This window comes from Akebia trifoliata, chromosome 7 (assembly GCF_017979445.1).
Source record: "Akebia trifoliata isolate Shusen 1 chromosome 7, ASM1797944v1, whole genome shotgun sequence".
NCBI classification, from domain to species: domain Eukaryota; kingdom Viridiplantae; phylum Streptophyta; class Magnoliopsida; order Ranunculales; family Lardizabalaceae; genus Akebia; species Akebia trifoliata.
In genome coordinates, this window is record NC_141381.1 from 28,263,479 (window position 1) to 28,282,756 (window position 19,278).

At 32.6% G+C, this 19,278-nt stretch overlaps 1 protein-coding gene across 3 annotated transcripts in view; it reads right to left on the reverse strand.

The window, feature by feature from the left end:
• Positions 1-4,203: 4,203 nt before the first annotated feature.
• LOC147398782 (tryptophan aminotransferase-related protein 2-like) overlaps positions 4,204-19,278 on the reverse strand; it is a 33,542-nt gene continuing 18,467 nt past the window's right edge. The window contains exons 1-5 of one of the 3 annotated variants that reach the window (XM_086448090.1): positions 8,016-8,114; positions 6,230-6,533; positions 5,197-5,477; positions 4,780-5,084; positions 4,204-4,680 (exon numbers count right to left, since the gene is read on the reverse strand). In XM_086448090.1, the coding sequence (XP_086304216.1) occupies positions 4,499-4,680; positions 4,780-5,084; positions 5,197-5,477; positions 6,230-6,533; positions 8,016-8,092 (1,149 nt within the window). In that variant the 5' untranslated portion in view covers positions 8,093-8,114 and the 3' untranslated portion in view covers positions 4,204-4,498. Of the gene's footprint in view, positions 4,681-4,779; positions 5,085-5,196; positions 5,478-6,229; positions 6,534-8,015; positions 8,115-12,096; positions 12,133-19,278 lie in introns of those variants that run through there. The other 2 variants (XM_086448091.1, XM_086448093.1) reach the window with 2 other exon arrangements.

Genomic DNA, 19,278 nt, shown 5'->3' on the forward strand with positions numbered 1-19,278 from the left:
AAAACCAGTGGTGAGGAAGTAATCGTTATACTGATTTTCTTTCCAAACTATGTCTTAAGTCAGCTATTGTAATTAGGTGGCCTGGTGTTTCAAGCATTCCATTTCCTCCTCAATCACTTTAGGATGGGCTGAGTCTTGTTTTATATCTATGTCGGCCCATCAACTCCATCACTAGGTCTGTCGAAATTGAAAATCAAAATTTTGACACGCTCTCATGTTCAGATTTTACTTTTCTTCGTTTATTCCCCATAATTGTTGACAGGTATCTTTCTTTTAAAAAATAATATTTATTTTGCAAACTTGATCCAATATACGCTCTAGAATCTGGACTTGCTTCTCTTGTGTAAAATCTACAACGGTTGAGGGGATTTTTTTCTCTGAGCCGAGATTTTCTTGAAAGGCGTCATTAGGCGATACTTGACAACCTCTCTAGTCGCCACAAAGACTTTATAACGTCTATTTCTATACAACATGCAAACCCTTACATATTTCAAATCTGTTTGGATAGAAAGTCATCAGGAAGAAAGTAGTTTTGATAAAAAGTAGAAAGTAGTATATTTTGATTTTTTTAAAAAAATTAAGATTTTTTACCTTAAAAAAAAGTTTTTTTAAAATGAATCCAAACAAAATTTTAAAATTTTCAACTTTCGAGAGTAAAAATGTTAATTTTATGTGTATCCAAACAGGCTCTTCATACCCATACAAAAGTGCTTCCCATTTCTCCTTATGATACATCCCCTTCACATCTTAACCAAGCAAAATCTGCATTCAAAAGAAAATTAATGTTTGAACTCTTAGCTAATTGGGTAAATTCCGAAATAATTATCGAAGTTTTCGGTATTTCTGAAATGTTGTTAATGTTGGCACAACTAGCATGCAATGTTGACAAAATATTACCAAATTGTCAATATTACCTGACGACTTTGTCAAAATTTCGAAAATACTGGAAACTTTCATAATTATTTGAGAATTTACCCTAGTTAATTTGCAATAATAGTCATAAATTTGTTGAAAAATTGATACATATAATCAGTCATTTATATATATTCTCAATAATTACCAGAATTTGGCTTGACAATCAGGCCATCGTAGTTGAAAAAATCAGACGAGAATTTCTGAAGAGTTAATATCACGTTTTCTTTGGTTGCATCTCACAGTAGTTCCCATGTCTGTCATTGGATGACGACCATATTGAAAGAAGCTATCATTGGATGAGGGCCGCTCAAATGTTTGCAGCTTTTTCATACTAATTGAAAGATTTTCATTGACGAAGCTCCACTTGTGAAAATACCTATAGTATTGATCAGCTCAATGTATTTTGGTGTCTTCTATTAGCCCTGCTCACAGTTAGCCACAACCAAAAACCTCAGACTTATCTATCATGCAGTCTCCTTGACAAAGTGGTACAAAAACAATAGGGGGAAAGGCTACAAAATGGATAAGAAAATATACAAGTTGTAACCTGGGTTTGAGTAGAATATGCATGGTCTCAATACTAGTCGATTTCATTTGTTTGTCAAAAATCAAAGTATGTAAGAGATATTTTGGTGGTTAATACATTATATATATATATATATATGGGTCTCGCTTAATGGCGAACTATTTGGCAAAACATTTTTCAAAACATGAGTTAGAAGTTTTGGAATGGGCTGATGTTTGGTGAGGATGATCTCTACAGTGAGGAGATCATCATCACCAAAAATCAGACCATTCCAAAACTTCTAACCCCATCAAAAATAGTTTACAAAAAAATGGATAGTCAATGATTTTTCAACTTGTAAACATGGGTTCGAAGTTTTGGAATAGGCTGATTTTTGGTGAGGATGATCTCCTCACCGTAGAGATCATCCTCACCAAAAATCAGCCCATTCCAAAACTTCTAACTCATGTTTTGCCAAAAAGTTAGCCATTGAACGCTACCCTATATATATATATATATATATATTTAAGTATAGGTTAATCACCTTTGTCTAGGAGTGTTTGGAGGGGTAAACCATACTCATGTTCAATTTTGTGACCTTTTCCCCTTTGAAAGAGTTATTTTCAAAAATAGCTAGTGAAGGTTGTATCTATTCAATTTGGCATTCAATGCAGTTTGAAAATATTATCGAGAAAGATTTGAGGAACTATTGCCATGGACGGTATAATGAAAAAAATTAGGCATATTTTGTGTCGGTCTACGATGATCAAGATAAACCCATATTCCCCCAGCCCAAGCCCAAGGACTCATCCATGGAAGTGGAAATTATCAATAGAACATGTCCTAGAACTCATCATACGAATATGAAGATGATTATGTTACCTTGCAATTAATGATTTGTTATCATGTAGTTATTAGTATTTGAGCACTTTAGTTTAGGCATAAATTAGATATTTTTTTCATGAACAAATAATTAGATTTGTTTAATTAACATTTTTTGTTTTGTTTTGTTGAGCAAGCTATATATTTTTTGTTTTTTTAGTACACGAAGAGGTTCAAGGGTTTGAACCTAAGACCTTGAGAACAAAAATACAAGAACAATGGTGATGAAAGGGCAACATTAAGATATAATCATTACATTAGATGAAATGGCAAGGATTTAAGGAAACACAAAGTAATTGATCAAAATTGATTTGATAATTTTGGAGCTGGATCGAGAATTTGGACTCCAATAAAGATCCAATTGTGTTTTTATTATATAGATATGTCATTTCTTTGTAAGGTTGGCTATCCTCTTGTAAACTTAGACAAAAAATTAAAAAAATTAACTTAATTGATGATTTCTACTGATAAGGTTCAAGTGTTTCTTTTATCACTAGAATTCCAGTAATAATATATCTGTTCATAAAGCCATGGTAAGTTTTATTATTGGAATTCCACTCATAGACCCGTTCATATAAAGCCAACAATATAAAAATGTTAATGTTTTCCAGATGTTATGCAAATTTGTTTTACTAATCGGATTAAATTTATTAGGATTTGGATAAGTTCTAATTAGTAAGATTTAATCCAAATCTTTAACCTATCTAATCATATACAAATCTCTAAGAAATTTAATCCTATTTAAATCTCCATGAACAAAATTCGGTGTATCGTAGTACACTTTATCATGATGCTTCAAATCTTTTAATTAATGTAATCCGATTTAAATCTAGCAAATCTAATCTTATATAAATCTCCATCAACATACTTCGGTGTATCGCAATACACTTTCTTACAGTGCTTCATATCAATACTCTAGCAAAATCTTAACAACCTGGTTAGTAAAATCTGTAAAATCTTTCTTTCTTCATACCCTTTCACACCAGCCAATAACACGGTGAACTCAAATCCTTGAGATTGATTTCAAGTTGTTGATATCAACTATTTAAATCATCAACCTATAAAATTTGAATAGTTGATCTCAATGATTTATGTTGAATTGTCGAGATCGATGATTGTAATGGAGTCAATCTCAACAATTTGAAGCATTCATCATGATGTTCATCTTAAAACATTCAGATCGACGATTTAATAGCATTGATCATGATGGCTGTAAAAGGTCGATCTTAATAATTGGAACAAAGGTTAATCTCAACGATTTGCATTGTCGTTCTTGACAATTTAAATCATCAATCTTAACACTTGAAAGGGGGTGAGGGGATTTTAATTAGAAAGAAAAAGTTTACTAAATTGACTATTATTGTACCGTGGAAAAGTTTGGGTTTGTTTAGAAAGAAATCCATTTGCAATGGTTCATCGAGTAGTTTTTCAATTTTTTTTTGAATCGTGACATTGCCATACATTCATTTTCTAGTTCTTTGAGGGCAAACTGGATCTCTAAACCAACTCTCATTATCTATGTCTCCTTCAATAGCGCACCAATATACATAGGACGTTATAACAAAAATTTTCTAGAGATTATTACTTGTTTTCTAGGTATTAAGATGAGAGGAAAAAATAAATTTTCTTAGACAACGGTTATTGTGTCTTGGGGACTTGATTAAAAAAATAAAATTAATTAAAGATACATATTTCTTGGAAATCCCTTACATCTCAACCGTTTGTTTGATGTGATTAGAAACTAATCCAAGGAGAATATGAAATAAATTACATTAATTGAAATCACACATTAAAAACACAGATTTTACACGGTTCTCCAAAGATTGGGGTTTGTACAGGGATCCTTACCATCGCATTATATTAAGAAAAAATTCTTTGTGACATATTATACCCTTTCACCCAAAAAAAGAAAATATACACTCTTAAAAAAATCTATTACATATATACCTGTGAAATTGTGGTATTTCAGAATGATGAACAATACTCCATGATGTTTCACTAAAATGTGAATTATAGATAATTGATCTTATAAAAAGTTCTTATATTAGCTTTCATTACACATTAATCATCATCTCAACATCTTAAAAGAACAATAAGATTAAGAAAATGTCTAAATAATGCCGTTGGTATGATAAGGCATCAGATCTCTTAAATTTGATCTAAAACATTTTCTTTTTATTTTTCCTAATAATGTCATTATCTGATACTTGACAACCTCTCTACAAAGAGTTTAAACGTTCCATTTCTGTCCAACATGCTAACCCTTACATATCTAATATCCATACCAAAATGCTTCCCATTTCTTGTAATGATCTTGTGCTCTCTCAAGAAGCTCTCACAATCCTCAACATCTCCTTCATACTTTAACCAAGCAAAAGCTGTATTTCAAAAAACAAATTACAAGCTCTCAGTCAATTTGAAATGTTAATTATAAAGAAATGAATACATAATATACCAATCATTCATACTCTTATTACCAGGATGTGGCTCGACAACCTTGCCAGCATAATTGCAGAAATCAGATGAGAACTCTGGAAGACTGAACATCCCATTTTGTTTGGCTGCATCCCGCAGTCGTTCCCATCTATCAGTCATTAGACGAAGACCATGTTCGAAAAAGCTTTCTGTTTGATCAGGGTTGCCTGAAAGTTGGCAACTATCTGATACCACTTCAAGGATTTTCGCTGCGCGGAGCTGTGAATCCTTTGAAACACCTATGGTGTTGAGCTCAATGAATTTCGTCATCCTCTTTGCAATTTCTGCATCTTTAACTAAGGCCCACCTGAAAATTGGTAAAAGAAAAGTTTTTAAAAAAAAAGGAAATATATAACATTTGTGAACGTCTATCTTATAATCAATCCGTGATAGAATGGAAGATGTTGCATTCAACTTACCCAATGCGAATTCCAGCATGACCGGTGCTTTTGGAGACAGTGAAAAGCATTAGGTCATGATCCGCAGGAGATGTAATTGGAGTATATTGGGGCCAATAGTATGCTAGATCATATACTAAGGTCCCTCCATTTCTGTTAACAACAGGATGACGAATATATCCATCAGGATTGTTTGGGGAGGTGACAAGCTCAATATAGGGCCCGCCCTTGGTGTATGTGTAGGCGTCACCTGCCCATTTATACAAACCCGACTTCAAATAGTCGGTCATTAATGGATATGCCTGCAAGCAATGAACAAGTCAAGGGAAATCAATGTATATCAGAGACGAGATTTTCCTAACTAGAATTACAATTTTAAGAGGAAAAAAAAAGTATTGGGAACTAGTTATTGATAATTCTAAATTTAAGACAGTATAATGGTGCACAAAGGGCAGAATAGTTCTACTGATTTGCCTTCTGGGTCATGCCTGACCCAAACTAAAACCTCTCAAACTTCATCACTAAGTCCATTTATACTGATGTGGTTGCTCCCAAATCAAATACAAACGAAACTAAAAAAGAAGCACAAAACAGTTAGGAAAACATACTGGATCTAACTTGGGTTTGAGTAGAATATGGTCTCAAAATCAGTCCATTTCCTTCGTGAAAAAATCAAAGTGGTATAAGGTTTTCAAAGTTTCACTAATCAATCATACATTAATTACAAATAATAATATTAATAATAATCACATAATGGTTCCCATGTTGCCAAAATTCTCACCATCCTTTCCATCAAGTTTTCTTTCTATAAGGAAATTATCAGTGGCACATGTCCCGTGACTCCGAACACCATGAATGTAAATAAGCATTTCTACACAGCAAGTACATATGCCTTTAACAACATCTTATATATGTAAGGATGCCGGTTACTAATACAGAGAACAGACAACCTTCTTTTAGTGTCTCCATATCAACCCATACCTCACATGGACAAATTATTGCAAGTACATGCTATTAAATAAAATATAAATGAAAAGAACTTGAGGAAACTCACCGAGTAATATGGAGCGGCCGATACTATGTTGATGGGCTCAGTGGCATCCGGAGGAGATAGAGCATAGAGTACCGCTTGAAAGAGCTGAGTTGAACCAGTCCCGACCACAATGTGTCGGTCCTCTGTCTTAGCGTTCCCCACCAATTCATGTAATCTTCTGACCTGTTTGGCGAATTCAGGCACCATGAACCAACAAAGGTTTCCAATATCAGAAAAGTAGCTCATAGATTGCCATCCAGGGATCACAATCGTACTTTTCTCTCCCATTCTTTGCCAAAACAGCTCAAACATTGTTGGATCACCACTGTAAATATTACATGTTAGTTTCCACTCTCTTAGAAAACAATTGATGTACATGTGAAGCCAAGATGAACCAGAAAACAGATCCCTAGGAAACCTTCACTGATCTTTAGGAAGAGAAAACTTCCATTCTCAGCCATCATCATACCCAAAATCCGTATATCTTCAGATCTGGTGACCCATGAAGAACGACTCAGAGAAAAACACATGATTCTAAATACAAAATCCAACTGTTAAGAGATTTATCATTGAGATAACTAACTTCGAGATGTGTGTTGCCGGGATATGTTTAAACCTCAACCATTGGATTTTGTCTATTCATGGTCAGGATCATGTGTTCTCTCATGAGTCATGGTAGAAATGTGTAGTTTTTTCTAGGGGCAACTTAATTCGGTTCAACCTGAGAACCGAACCAATCCATGAATTTTGGATTGGGTTGGTTCGGTTTTAACTAAGTACGGTTTGGTTTCAGGTTAATGAAAATAAGAACCGATAGGTTCGATTCGGTTTTTGGTTTAAGATTTGTAAATAACCGAACCAAATTGAAAATCGAACCAAAATCCTATTGAAAAATATAATGTAATTTTTTTTCAAAACTTAACCCTCTTCTACTCTCTCTCTCTCTCTCTCTGGTCTCTGTGGCTGCCACTGACTGTCATCGGCTTATCTCTCTCTCTCTCAGCATGAGGTTGCGACTGTGCTCTCAACTCCGATGGCCGACGGGTCTTCCTTCTCTTTCTCTCTCTCTCTCTCTCTCTCAACGTGCGGTTGCGAGCATGCAACTGCAAGTACGTCTCATGAAAAGTTGAAAACCATTTTATTTTGGGAAGAGTTGGGTTTTGTAGTTTTGGTCCTTTTGAAGAAAAATTGTTATTATTTTTTTATTGAAATTAATCTAATGTTTTATGTGATCTTATAATCTTGTTTTTGGGTTTTTAATTTTTCATAATTCATTTGTTTACATAATTATATTGATAAATTTATATAATGTTTTTTTTACAACCTATGGAATCGAACCGAACCAAATCGAATTAAGGTTGGTTTGGGTTGGTTCAGTTCTAGACCAAATCGGTTCGATTCTGATTCCCATATAATAGATCGATCTTGGTCGGTTCAGTTCTGATTTTGCTCTAAACCGAACTAATGTGAACCAAGTTGCACCCCTATTTTTTTCCATATTTTATATACCAAAAAGGATTTAATCCGATCCAGGACTCGGACAACATCTGGATCCTAATTGCAACGATCCAATGAAAACCCAATTCAACAAGGATGCGATCCAGTAAATATCATATTGTTTCTATCCGATCCATTGACAGTCTCGCAAATTCTAGTCAGCAAAAGAAGCTGACACTGAAAATCAAACATGCGGCTAAGATGAGAGTATCTGAGTTTTTGCTCCCATCCTAACCGTACGTTTGGTGTTAAAGCTTCAAACCTGGCTTGAAGTTAAGAAAATCTGAAGAAAAAGTCTAAGAACACATACTGATCAAGATTTATAACAGAGTCCGAAGAGACCGCCTTCCCTCCGTCCTCGCCTTGCTTCGAAGCACCACAATTCATCGAACCTCTCTCCTTCTTTCCAATAACAAAATTGTTCCTGAATGAGCCTTCGTTCTTCACCCTTTTAAACTCAAAGAAGAATTCTCTCAAAAACTAAATCTAGTAACCATCCCACATTCTCTGGTCAAATTGCCAAAAATAACCAACTTGTAAGTTGATTGCCAGCCAGGGATGAGGGATCACAATCGTACATTTCTCTTCCATTCTTCGCCAAAACAGCTCAAACATTGTTGGATCACCACTGTAAATATTACATTTTAATTAGTTTACAATTACTGTACATGCGAAGCCAAGATGAACAAGAAAACAGATCCCTAGGAAACCTTCACTGATCTTTAGAAAGAGAAATCTTCTCAACTCAGCCATTTGGACATGCATCTGAATCAAGAATTTTTATTCTGATCCGTAAAGGAACATATTTGATAACCTGTTGGATCAGTTCTAGATCAATCAAGTCTGATCCGTCCCATCCCATAAAATGTGAGAATGTAAATTATATGACATGCTTTTTTTTTTTTTTTTTTTAATTTTGAATCTATGAAGTTTTTTAATTTTTAGTATATCAAGACCATTATGATCAGATTTCGACTGTATTATCAAGATCCAATAAAAACCCAATATCCAACAATGATCTGATCCATTTTTGGTCCGATCCATTCATTAACAATCCTAGACCCGATCCGATCTGATCCAATTATTTCAATTGTATATAATATAAAAGGGAAAATACAGATTTTTTAAAGATTTCTTCTCGAAAATATACCTAAACTTCAAATCTAGATGAATCTATGAAAATATTTTTTCTAAAAGAAAAGAAGGAAAATTTTGGAATGACACAAACGGAGACACAAAGGTGACAAAAATAATGTGGTGGCGTGCACATAACTGTAGATGCTTTTTACTCGTATCTTGTAGAAAAGCATCTAGGGTACTGTGCACGACACCATGAGTTTTTGTCACCCTTGTGTCACCCCAGCATGACTCAAAAAAGAATTCACTTTCATCTCTTAAACACCACACATCTTCCCTCGAAATAGAAGCCTTCTTGAAACCGCTTATGTTCTCAAACTAAGAAAAAGAGAACTCTCCTAAAAACTAAATTTACTTGACAACCATGCCACATTCAACGCAACAGATAAGAATATATCTCAATACGTAAATGTGAGTCCCTTTCAAAACTTTCCCATTTTGATATTTGAATATCGCAAATTGCAGGAAACTAGAGAGATTTGTCAAATTTTATTTGAATAGATACAATTATGGAAATCTGTGAGATTTTCTATGGAGATTTGTAGGAGAGAGGGATGAAAGAGATGAAGAAGCTCAAGTTATAAATGGAGGTGACTAACCTTAACGTGTTGGATTCTGCTATGTTTTGGTGAGTGAAATTAGCATGGTCAAAGTGAGATTTTTGCTCTAATAAAACATAACAATGGACCCCATGTTATTCTCTGGAGTATTGATTTCTTATGGAAAAAGAGAGAAGAAGTTTGAAACAATTATTGATTTTCAAATTGAATGTAACAGAAAAATATTACCTAAAAATAATGGTTGAGGTATGCACAAAGCATTATCTTAAAACAAAATTCGCTCCTGCTACGGTATCACAATCTGTAGGCATTCGTTCTCCAAGATATAACAACTCACATTTCCAAAAGAGTACTTTAATTGGAACGTAACTTTGAATTGTGTGCTCTTTCAATGAAGAAAAAAAAGTATACTGATAGTTGAAAATATGGTAAAATAAAGATCAGAAATGAAGTAGTGTTTTAAATCGACTAAACAAGAGGATATAAATAAAAGAGAAAGTGACTATTTAGAGCAATCACAAACCTCTTCGAATGTGTTGATCCATAACAAATACACTAGTTCAAAATTTTAAATAAAATGGGCCTAGATAATTAAAACAAAAAATGGGCTTTTGCGCACACCCACGTGAGGTATAAATTCAAGATTTTGCACCCCCCCTTGCGTGCACGTTGTACGTGCACACACACATTAAGATTTTTGGACCGGTGGATCTAAATCCCAATTGGAATCTTGGGTTTTTCTTTTGAGCCCCCGTGAGCCCATTCACTACTTCTATCAACTTTAAAATTATTAGAAGTACAACTATTTAAGAATTGCAAATAATTTTTCTTATAATTAATGTGGGACTAAAATTACAGAAGGTAAAAAATCAATGCGAACAACTAAAACTTAAAGCAATAAAGTAAAAAACATAAAGCGTAAAGCATAAAGCAAAGTTGGGGATGATTTATCATATGGTTTAAACCTATTAAATATTAAAGGGTTTTCAAATTCAATCCTCTAAATTCCAACACCCCACACTTGTATAAAGATTGAAAAAAAGAAGTCAACCCACATAGTCCTACTTTATTGCCTTTCTTCTCCCCCCATCAACTTTAATGTCTTTCTTCTCCCTCCCTTTTTACAATAGAATAATGTTGAAGTGACCTCAAGATCCACCACTACTCTTTTCACTAATACTCTTTTAACTTTATTATATTTCATCTTTTACCCTTTTAACTATCTAGTAGAAGATGTTTAAACATAAATTATTATTTTATTTAGATAAATTCTAAAATAATATTTATTTTAATAAAATACACAAAATCCCAGTTGACTCGATTGAGGTTTACTGTCTATATTGAGATTTTCAAAATATGCCTTGAGTTGCATTGTTTATCTCATGAGATATGTGAATCCTAAGACGTTGTGTTAACCCAACTCATTAGTGAACGACACCAATATCACTCGAGCGAGTCATCTTGGCCACATACAAGATTTAAAGTCATGTTCCATACACCCTGTTTCGGTAGGTTAAAATTGGAGTTGGTGAGATTTTGGTTCTAATTATTGATTTTGGCAACTTTGAAATGCTATTTGTTACGTTTTAGATTTGAGAATTTTATCTTTTGAATCTTTTCTCATTCATTGGGGAAAGAGAGGGTTCTTAAAGTTACGTGAATGTTTCTATGTTTTTCTAGTTGAAAGAGCTCAACTAAATTATCAAAACACACAGAAACTCCTTCAAATAATGGCATTCACTATCAATCCAATAAATTTGATTTTTTTTTCATGAATGGTTTTTCAGGGGAAATTCTTAAAAAGGTAGACAATAGAATTTTTTTTTTTTTTTCGAAAATAGCATTTTAATTCTGAAAATACTAATTGAAACAATTTCCTATTCTATAAAAAATAAATATTTTTCATGTTATAACTTATAATTTGAGTAAAATAATTTAAAAAAAATTCTCCTTTATAAAACAATAAAAAAATTTCCACTTCAAAGAAAATATTTAATGGGTAAATGACCATTTGGTGAGTTGAATAAGAAAAAATTTAAATTCCGTCTCACTATTCATTTTAATTCCCAAAACATGAAAATCCAGATCACAAGTTTTTCAAAATGACGATCTCGTTGGTCTAAAGTTGTGAGATCATCATTTTGTAACTACTGAGATTGTCACTTTGATAATATATATATATATATCACCAATCTCACTACTCTAAACCAGCGAGATCATTACTTTCAAAACAATGCGATTTCTCTCATCATATTTTGGGAATTAAAATGAATAGTTAGACATAATGGGAATTTCTTCAAAAGTTGGTCAAGTTTTGGAAAAAAATTCTATTTTAACTTTCAAAATGGAAACTTACTATTTTCATAAGCAAAATGAATAGTCTACCACTTTGGGAATTTTTCAATTTTAGTAAAACAGTTTTTTTTTTTTTTTAACCCTTAAAAAAAACTCTAATTTTTCTTGATTGATAGTGAATATGGTTTTAAAAAATGAACAATTTCACTCACTTTGTGAACTCAATCATACTACATCAGGTTAAAGTATTTTTTAACTTGAAAAAAACAAATATGCAACCTACTTCTCCAAGAAAATTAAAGACTTAATAAACTCAAAGGTAAAATTAGGTCTGAAAAAATATTGAAGATTTATATAATTTTAACAACCAAATGAAACCATGCTTGAGGAAGGGTTTACCTTACAAAGGTAGCCAAGGGCTACCCAAAAATCTTATTTAGGTGGGTGGGATCAGACCTGTACCCTCATGGTGTGGTGTGGAGAGTAAATTGCTTGAACTATATGCTCGAACATTGAGAAGTAAAATGAGGAGAAAGAAGATAGTTCATTCTACACTAAACTTTGAACGAAGAATGTGCATGTATTTATAGCAAATATATATATATATATTTATCACACTTGTCAATTTCACATATGAGTTTTTTATGTAACGCCTTGATACAGTTGGCACTAATTTTTTTATTTATAATAATACATTAGAGTAACTGTTACATGTGTCGAAGTTCACGTGAGCTTCTGTTGTAATGCCTTGATACAACTATCAATTTGCACCTTACAAGCATTCATTTATCTTGAATTGTAGAATATTCGTTGCACCTGTCAAAATTCATGTGAGCCTTTAATGAAATACCTTAGTACAGTTGTTGATTTGCATGTAAAGTAATGCCAATTTTATTTTTTAGAAAGAAAGTAATATTTATTTACCAAGTATTTTGGGGAAAATCCGAAATAAGACTTGATTTAATTAAGGAAGATCCAAAACATTTATTTAGCAAAAAGAACTTGTACGCCTATTGCATAGGCATTCTTTGCAAAATTCTTGAAAAAAAAAACATATTTTTTTAATTAGAGATTTACCTAGAAACCCTCACTATTGTATTTTATTTATTTATTTACAAAAACTCCCTCAGAGATTTGACAACTCTAAGGGAATTTTACTTTATTAAGTTTGAGAACCAACAAATCTTGGATTGAGACTCACATTCTTTTAAAATATTAAAGACCTATGCTCATCCTTAAATTAAATACCCTATTATCAATTCTCTCTCCCAAAATCATCATTGGCCCACACTATCACATTGACAATCCAGCGCCACAACCTTCTAGATTTCCTGTTAATAAAATAAATAAATAAAAAAGGGTTTGACTAGTTGCAACTCACTAGTAATTGGTTGCACACCTACCTTGAAAATTAAACTTTTTTTTGTAATCTCTATTTTAGCCTACTAATTGCACTTCATGATTGATAATGTTAAGATTTATGGTCATTCACCTTATGGTGACATCGTCTTCTCCATTTGTCTAAATTGTAAATATGCTTGTTATACAACAAGTATTATTTCTTAAACTATTGAGCATGGTAAAAGAATAATAACAAAAAAAAAAAGGACAAAAGGAAGGTGATATTTTTATTTTTATTTTGAGGGAAACCATCCAAATGGAGCGAAAAGTAAAAAAAAATTAAGTGATGGAATGCAATTAGTCGTGGGTGGTGCGGCACTAGTCGATCCTAAAAATATATTTTTAGGTTTTATTCATGATTTTGGGAAGATAGAAGATAAAATAGGTATTTGACTTAAAGAATTGAAGGTATTATACGTATTTAATCTTTTAAAATAATGTGAATCTTATTTTTAAGATCTGTTGGATAGCAAACTTGATCAAGTAAGGTTCTCATGAAGTTATCAGAACTCGAAGGGAGTTTTCGTAATAAAAATGCAAATAATATAATAATATCATAATATTATAATAATATTTATATTAGAATGGTTTTATTAGTATTGTATAATATCTTATCGTTAGACTATTATATTGTATGATAATTAATATAATGTATTATATTAATGCACACAACATATTCAAGAAAAATGATTTTGTTAACGTGTGCTCTTGGGGCACATGTTAAGGTGTATTAAATACACCTTGAAAATAAGCGTTGAGGGTATTTGTGGTAGGAAAATAAAGTCTAGACATGTATTAATTAATGCCTCTTAGAACAACTATAACCAAGAACTTTAAAAGTTGCCTCCAAATTGGCATGTTCTTCAAAATGAAGGCTCCAAGCCACTTTTCCACCTTTGAATCTATTCATTACTCTAAAACAATATTCAAACACATTAAAAAATAAAAAAAATGTAAAATAAATCGAGTGTTGCTATTGGCACTTCAACTTTCACTTATTATATGCCAATTAAAAGGGGGAAAAAAAAAAAAGAGAACTACTATTGGCAACCCAACTTTAACTTATTGCACCCCAATTTCTTAAATTATTTTATCACACCCCAATTAAAAATTAACACATTCTCTAAACATTACAAAGGTTTGTCTCAAATTATAATCTCAACATTACAAAACATTATAAGCAAGAAAATCTTGCAAAATTGGTGGTTCACAATCAAACATAATTTGTGACAAATTTCCATCGAGTTGGATCGATTAATTGATTTGATTTGATTTTTAAAATATTAAATGAAAAGACTTTAGAATTTGTAAGGGACAAATGTGGCATTTAAATCATGTTATATGAAAAGAGGAGTCTAAAATTAACATTTATATAAAAAAAAAAAAAGAGAGAGACACAATAGGGTATATTGGAAAAGGTGAATAGTTATAGAGATGGAGTTTCAAATATTCTCTCTTGTTTAGACAAAAAAAAAAAAAAGAAGACTGTTGCTAGGGAGGCAATTATTTTCTGCCTTGAGATGATGAATTTCCCAGAAATTTTTATTGCATGGATTTGGGGGTGCATTTCCTTGCCTATGTACTCTGTTTCCCTCAATGGTAGCCTTAAAGGTTACTTCCCTGGGGAAAAATGGATTTGCCAAGAAGATCCAATCTCCACTTACCTATTCGAATTGGTGATGGAGCAGTTCTCTGCTAAGCTTAAGGATCTCACCAGAAAAGGCAAATTAAAGCGGATGACTAGATGCAAAGGCTCCGATATCAACCACTTAATATTTGTCAATGATTTAATGTTCTTCTTCAAAGGCACTCCCAAATCAGCTGAAACAATCAAGGATGCTTTGACATGGTTTAGCAAGGTCTCTGGGCTCAAGATGAATATGAACAAAAGCAATGTCTACTGCTTTGGGATTAGCAATAGGGATAAAGAAAGGATCATCCAAGCTTTGTAGATCATAGAAGGCTCAATGCATGTTAAATACCTTGGAGTCCCTTTCATCTCCTCCAGACTCAAATTCATCAATTGCTAGCCTCTCATCACTAAGATAACCAACAGAATTATGACTTGGAAGGCAAGATTTCTTTCTCTAGCAGTGTGTATCGAGCTTAGTAAACCAGTTATTAGTAGCATGCAGGTTTATTGGACCAGTGTGTTAATGATGCCCAAAAGAAAAATAAAATGCTTGCTTGCACGTTTAAACAGCACAGCAAAGAAGAAGAAGAAAAATAATGGGACCCACTTGAATCGTAGCTCAAATATCCCTACTTGATCACAAAAATGCATTGTGTTAACAGAAAATAATATCCAGAGACAAGAAGGATGGAGGGTTGGTCTTCCATGATCTGGAGCTTCAAAATAGAGCTGGGATAGCCAGGCAAGTTTGGGACAATGCCTCCATCAAGAACATCATATGGGTGGATTGGATTCAGAAAAATATGATTAAAGGAGGCCATTTATGGACAAATGTCGATCTCCTCTGATGCCTCTTGGATTTGGAGGAAAGTTCTTCAATTGAGGGACACCATCCAAAGTCTGGTGACACAGAATTGGGAATGGAAGTAACGCATGCATCTGGCATGACCCCTGGACCTCGAAAGGAGTGATGTTCAACAACTATCAGCAAGAGGAAACTTACGATGCTAGATTACACAGAGAATCCAAGGTGAGCATCCTGACCAGAGTTGACCAATGGCACATGCCAGTGCACCTTATTGTTGGTATGGGGGGTTTGTGGAATGAGGTAAGCTCCTTGGATCTTGATAGCACGGAGAAGGATAAAGTTACATGTCCCCAAGAGCCTAAAGGAACTTTCGTGTTGAAGTCATCCTACAAAGCATTACAAACTAACAGGCCCCCAGGTCAGATGGCACAACCTGGTTTGGCTCCCAAATAATATCAACCGTCATAGTGCTACCTCGTGGCTGGGTCTTAGTAAGGGCCTCCAAATCCAAGACAAATTGATGGCTAGGGGTATCACCCAGAACTGTAGCTGTTGTTTTTGCATAAATTTAACTGAATTTGAGGGCCACATTTTCTTTGAATGTGATTTCTCTTACGATCTGTGGCAAAGATTTCTAAGAAGATCCAACATCCACCATAAAATAGAAATTGGAACTCTGAAGTGGAGTGGGCATGCAATAATTTCAAGCGTAAGTCTCTCAGCTCTATGGTTAAAAAGCATGCCTTTAATGCCTTCATACACCATATTTGGGTAAAAGATGCAGATGGTTGTTCCAGAATTGCTAAAACCCCCTAGATCTCTTTGGAGTCCTTAATTTCAGAAATGTCTAACTTTGAATCTAAAGCCTAGAAGCTTGCTCAGAAGACAATGCCTTGTCTAGAGAAGTTTATGTCCTCATGGAACCTGTCCCCTAAGTTAGAAATAAAGGTGCCAGTGAAAATGCTCATGGAACAAGACTCCGGAGAATTTCCATGTTTTGAACTCTGATGGGTCCCTTAGAGACAACATTGAAGCAGAGGATGCTATTATTAGATATGGTAATGGCTGCACAATCAGAGCTCTTGCTGAACAATTCCAAGGGAAGTCAGTTTTGTTCCATGAGTTGCAAGTTATGTTAAAGGGGTGATTTAAGCTTCCACTCCTTGAAGGTCAGGGTAGACTCAAAAGTGGCTATAAACAACATCAATGGGGAGCACAAAGTGCCTTGGAGAGAAGAAAGACTAATTAAAGCTTTTAAGACTAGAGCAGACCAAATCCAAAGAATCACAGCTTCTACTTTAAAGAATGTGTAATACCTCTGATCTAAAAACCCATGAAATTATTTTATAAATAATACTCTTGAAAATCTCTTTAATTGTGATATATTATAATCAATATTTTTGTTTTAACATATGGTAGTTTCATAATATATATTTCGATAATTTATTATGTTAGACAATTAGTTGTCAAAGTTTAAAGTCAATTATAAAATAAAAATATTGATTAATGTCATGTTTCCATTCATTGTTAAAAAATTTATAAAAAAAAATTATGAGATAAAAGTGGCTACTTATATAGAATTTTGACTTTATATAATTGGGTTATTAATAAAAATGTATGGACTCAATAAATAAATCTAGTAGATAAATTAGTATCTCAAATCATAGAAGATCATGTGATGTGGATAGTATTTATTAAAACAAGAATAAATGAGTCACTGTGAAAATGATTAGTTGACAGTGGTGTTATAATGTAAAGGAAGTGATCTTTTTATTTAATTTAAAATTAAGGGATTTTATGAAACATTGGTGTAATCATAGGTTTTAAAAGAATTATTCAAAAAACCTCCTTAATCAAGTTAAAATTATTGGAATTATTTTTGGAATACATTGAGTCTTATTTTGGTATCATTAAATCTTTAAATAAAATACAAATAAAATTTATAGAAAACTTACATATTGTGATGGTCTTTAATAAGTGTTTTGTTTCCTTGTTTATTTTAATAATAATATAGAAAAATAAAATAATAAAGATGATATGAGAATTGATTAGGAAGTTATTCAAACTTTAAAATCATTTCTTAAATAGAGTGGGCTCAAGTAAGAAATTATTTTTAAAATTCAAATATTTTATATTCATGTTGAAGTAAGGAAATAATTTTAAGATAGTTAAAAATTTTCTTAATTTGTGAGTGACCTAAATTAGTAGGAGAATTAATATTTAAAGTAAATAAATGAAATAATATGTGGTGACATTATTCCAGAAATTTTTAGGAGCACACCTTTATTTTATTTTAAAACTTAATCTCATCCTTAAGAAAGAAAAAGAGAGAAAAATAAAGAGGGAAAAAGGGATTAGGTTGTGTGAAGACTTTCAAATAGAAAGAAAAGAAGACCATGAGGTAAGGATGTGTGAAGAACGTGTGACTCAACCGGAAATAATCTAGAATTCAATTAAGGTAGGATTTGACCCCCTTAACTTAGTTTAATAGTGATATAAAAGAAATAAACCATGCTTGCATATATCTCATTGTTAAAACATGATATAAAAATAAAAATAAAATAAAAATGATAATAATCATATAATCTAATGATATTGTATGCATGAATGTTGTATGATTTTGGTCATTCCATGCTAAGGATGAATGGTCCATATGATTTTTGAGTAATATAAAAAGAAAACAATTTTTATAAGGACAAATGATAGTGTAAAACAAGTAAGGCGTAAGTCCTTGGTGCAAGACCCTTAAGCCCTCGAGGAAGGCCCTAGAATGGGGTAGTTTGCTGTTTCGCCAGACCGATAATAAAATAACTGAATTAAATATGGTGGTTTAGCCAAACCAAGGATAAAATGGTTGGGAAGAAAATGATTTAGCGATTTTCTTATTTATGAAGTATTGAAATAATTGTTTTATTTTATTTTACTATCATTATATCATATGCAATTTGATGTATTCCTTTCTATTATTTTTTACTATGTGGATAGGTGTCATATTACTCCTATTGGGCTCCACTTACCGACATTTTATGTCAAAAATTTCAGATTTCAATGAAGACACATTAGAGTCGTTGAGATCATCTTCGGCGATTTGCTTTATTTTATTTCTTGAGTTGATTTGGTTCCATGTTATTTGTGTATGGGGTTTTGGGGAGACTTCTTGAGGTTATCTTATGCTTATTAGAATTGTTTTAAACTAATTTATTGGATAAATGTGAAAGATTTTCAGTTTAAAGACATTGGTTATTAATTGATTTAGAAAAGAAGATTTGTAATGTTGCTGATTTCTTTTAACATGTTTCACGAGAAAGGTTATAGAATTTTCATTTGTTGTTGAAATGATGTGATACCATTTGGAAGAATTTTTTAACTCACACGCACATATCCTTATATATTTTTAGAATTTTTTAAAAACTTATTTATTATATTTTAAAGCAAGTCGTCTTTGTTGTCGCTATTAGTGGACAACATAAATGAATAGAAAACAAAACCTACTTTATATTGTCGCAATCCCTACTTAGACTTCTCCTTTGATTCTGATTTTTTTTAGGATTAGGTTAACGTCGACATAGTTTTAGTCCTATACCAATTAAATGACAGAAATATTTATTTCAGATTTTACTGTCCAACCTACTGAATAGGGTTGTAGGAAACCTATTTTGTACCTCTGTTTCTAAAAAAATATTTCACATGCCAAACAGTGATTTTAATATACATTTCATATTTTTCTTAAGTTCCACAT